This window comes from Pyxicephalus adspersus, chromosome 2, assembly GCF_032062135.1.
Source record: "Pyxicephalus adspersus chromosome 2, UCB_Pads_2.0, whole genome shotgun sequence".
In the NCBI taxonomy this organism is placed as follows: Eukaryota; Metazoa; Chordata; class Amphibia; order Anura; family Pyxicephalidae; genus Pyxicephalus; species Pyxicephalus adspersus.
Genome location: NC_092859.1, coordinates 21927760 through 21929928, shown reverse-complemented (window position 1 = coordinate 21929928; position 2169 = coordinate 21927760). Strand labels below are relative to the sequence as shown.

General features: G+C 38.9%; 1 protein-coding gene across 1 annotated transcript in view; it reads right to left on the bottom strand.

Moving 5' to 3' along the window:
* Positions 1 to 2169, bottom strand: part of PYROXD1 (pyridine nucleotide-disulphide oxidoreductase domain 1) — a 12669-nt gene that overhangs the window by 6218 nt on the left and 4282 nt on the right. The window contains exons 4-5 of the mRNA XM_072398936.1: positions 1908 to 2040; positions 1054 to 1128 (exon numbers count right to left, since the gene is read on the bottom strand). Of these exons, the coding sequence (XP_072255037.1) occupies positions 1054 to 1128; positions 1908 to 2040 (208 nt within the window). The remainder of the gene's footprint in view (positions 1 to 1053; positions 1129 to 1907; positions 2041 to 2169) is intronic.

Below are 2169 nucleotides of genomic sequence, written 5' to 3'. Positions count from 1 at the left end.
TACTCCACTCATCAGTATAAGGTCATCAGAAATGATTTTAGTTCAGGTGGGAAGAATTTGTAGCCAAGTGGTGGCACAAAAAAAAAACACTGGGTGGTTACTGAAAAGTACCAGGTGGTGCGCCCAGCTAAAAGGGGCTGGGGAGAACACTGTAATCATAGCCATTCTCTTACTTCTGGAAAATAGGGTCTCTTGCAGGGAAGCGAAGAAGGCCCAATTTCACTGACTGGGAAACAATATGTAAACAGTGAATCAAACAATTATGTTATTTTAAAGGGTTAATAAAAGAGCAAGAGTTACATATTTGTTTCATTTGCTCCTATAATTATGCCGTTTTCACAGCTAAAGCTATGTGATGAAAATCTAGAATGTCTACAGTGATTCCCCCCTGTTCATCAATCTAATTTGGCAAACTGATGAACACCAGAGCAGGGATGATGGATGCACTTTTCTATGGAGGAAAACACAGTAGGATGTCACTCACTCGTCCTCCTCTTCTCACAAGTCCACATAGTAGTGAGTGCTAGTCTCTTGTTATCAGCACTATGGCAAGGACAGTTTATATTTTTCTGTCTTCTATCATGTTGAAGAGGACCTGATAGTTGCACGTGCCATACTATTTAAAAGGTTGCTAGGGGTTCATTGAGAAATTAGCAATTTGGAATCCCTCAGGTTAGTTTAGCTGACACCAATGAGGCTTTCTATGAGGGTGACATTCTTCCCTATGGCCACCACACTGATGTACAGAGATCTGTGGATACAGTACTTATAACAGGGGGTCCCTGAAGACCTGAAAGTTATTTCAAGGGTTCCCCCATGTGAAATAGGTTCGTCTAGACAGCAGACATTTTTTTCTATTTTAAATAATTATTTAAAAAGTTTTCACATGTGTCTTCTAAATGCTGAAACTGTTTAAAAACATAAATTTCAGCACCATGGAGAGCCCCAAATGGAAATTTCACAGGCTGGATTGAAATCAGTTTACTGGTAATGTAACATCTGCTAATAGTCAATAATATCTGTGAGTACTGAAATGACATAAAAGAACTCTTACACCAATTCCAAAGCAATGCCGCCATTACCGACTACAACCACACGCCTAGCCTTGGCCAGGTGACTCTGGAAGGTCTGAAATGCAGAAAGAAAAGAATGTTAAAGTTGATATATTTAGTCACATATGAATATAAATATACAGGTATAAATCTCTGTCATATTCTGTACAGGTGTACAGAGCTACTGAGCCAGTCACATCAACTATGATACCAGAAAAGCTTACAATCCAACATCCCAACCATAGTCACACACTATTATTATCTGTATACATTATAGACCCAACCTGTGTAAATACATATATATCTTTATTTATACAAAACATAAGTTATATCCAAATGTCTAAAATGTAGAATAAAACTTGTTATTTCAGGTCATACCACCCAGGGGGCAGTAGCTTCACATACACAACCGTCATTAAGAATCACTAAAAAACAGAACTGAAATTTCTAAGGAATCTCCAATCAAAAAAACAAAACCCGACTCACTGAATAATTACAATCGTGACTTCTACAGACTCCCACTCAGCTTTGCAAACAAAACCCAGAAAGTTAGGCCTTTGCAGGTAAATGCCACTACACTATCATAAAAACTTTTTGACATGGAAACAAAAATAAAATATTTCTCATATCTGCAAGAGGGGTGTCTGCTGCCCTCTTTACAATGGGGTCTTGTAAGACTTTTCCGATTTATGGGGACTTTTAATGGATTGGAGTGCAGGAACTTTACTATTTTTATAATCTCTGGTGTTGATAATAGGGTTGCTCTTTAGGGAGTCCCATACATTGTGTATCACACAGCCAATCAGCATTTATTATTAATATGGTATTATAAACCTTCATGCAGCTATCACATACCTTAGCGCTGTCTGTATCGCGTATCCCCAGCACATAGGGGTTACCGTCCACAATGAGTTTTGGTCTGGCTCCGGCACACAGACACAGCCTGTCATAGATGTAATGCTTTCCATCTTCTGTTATCACTTCCTGCAATCAAATGATATCAGAATCTGATCGGATAACAAGAACACGCTGCTCATGGTAAAAGGAGACCTTGAGGTACTGCAGATACTTCACATACTGCACATAGTATTCCAGGAGCCTCAACACTCAGAAGTCC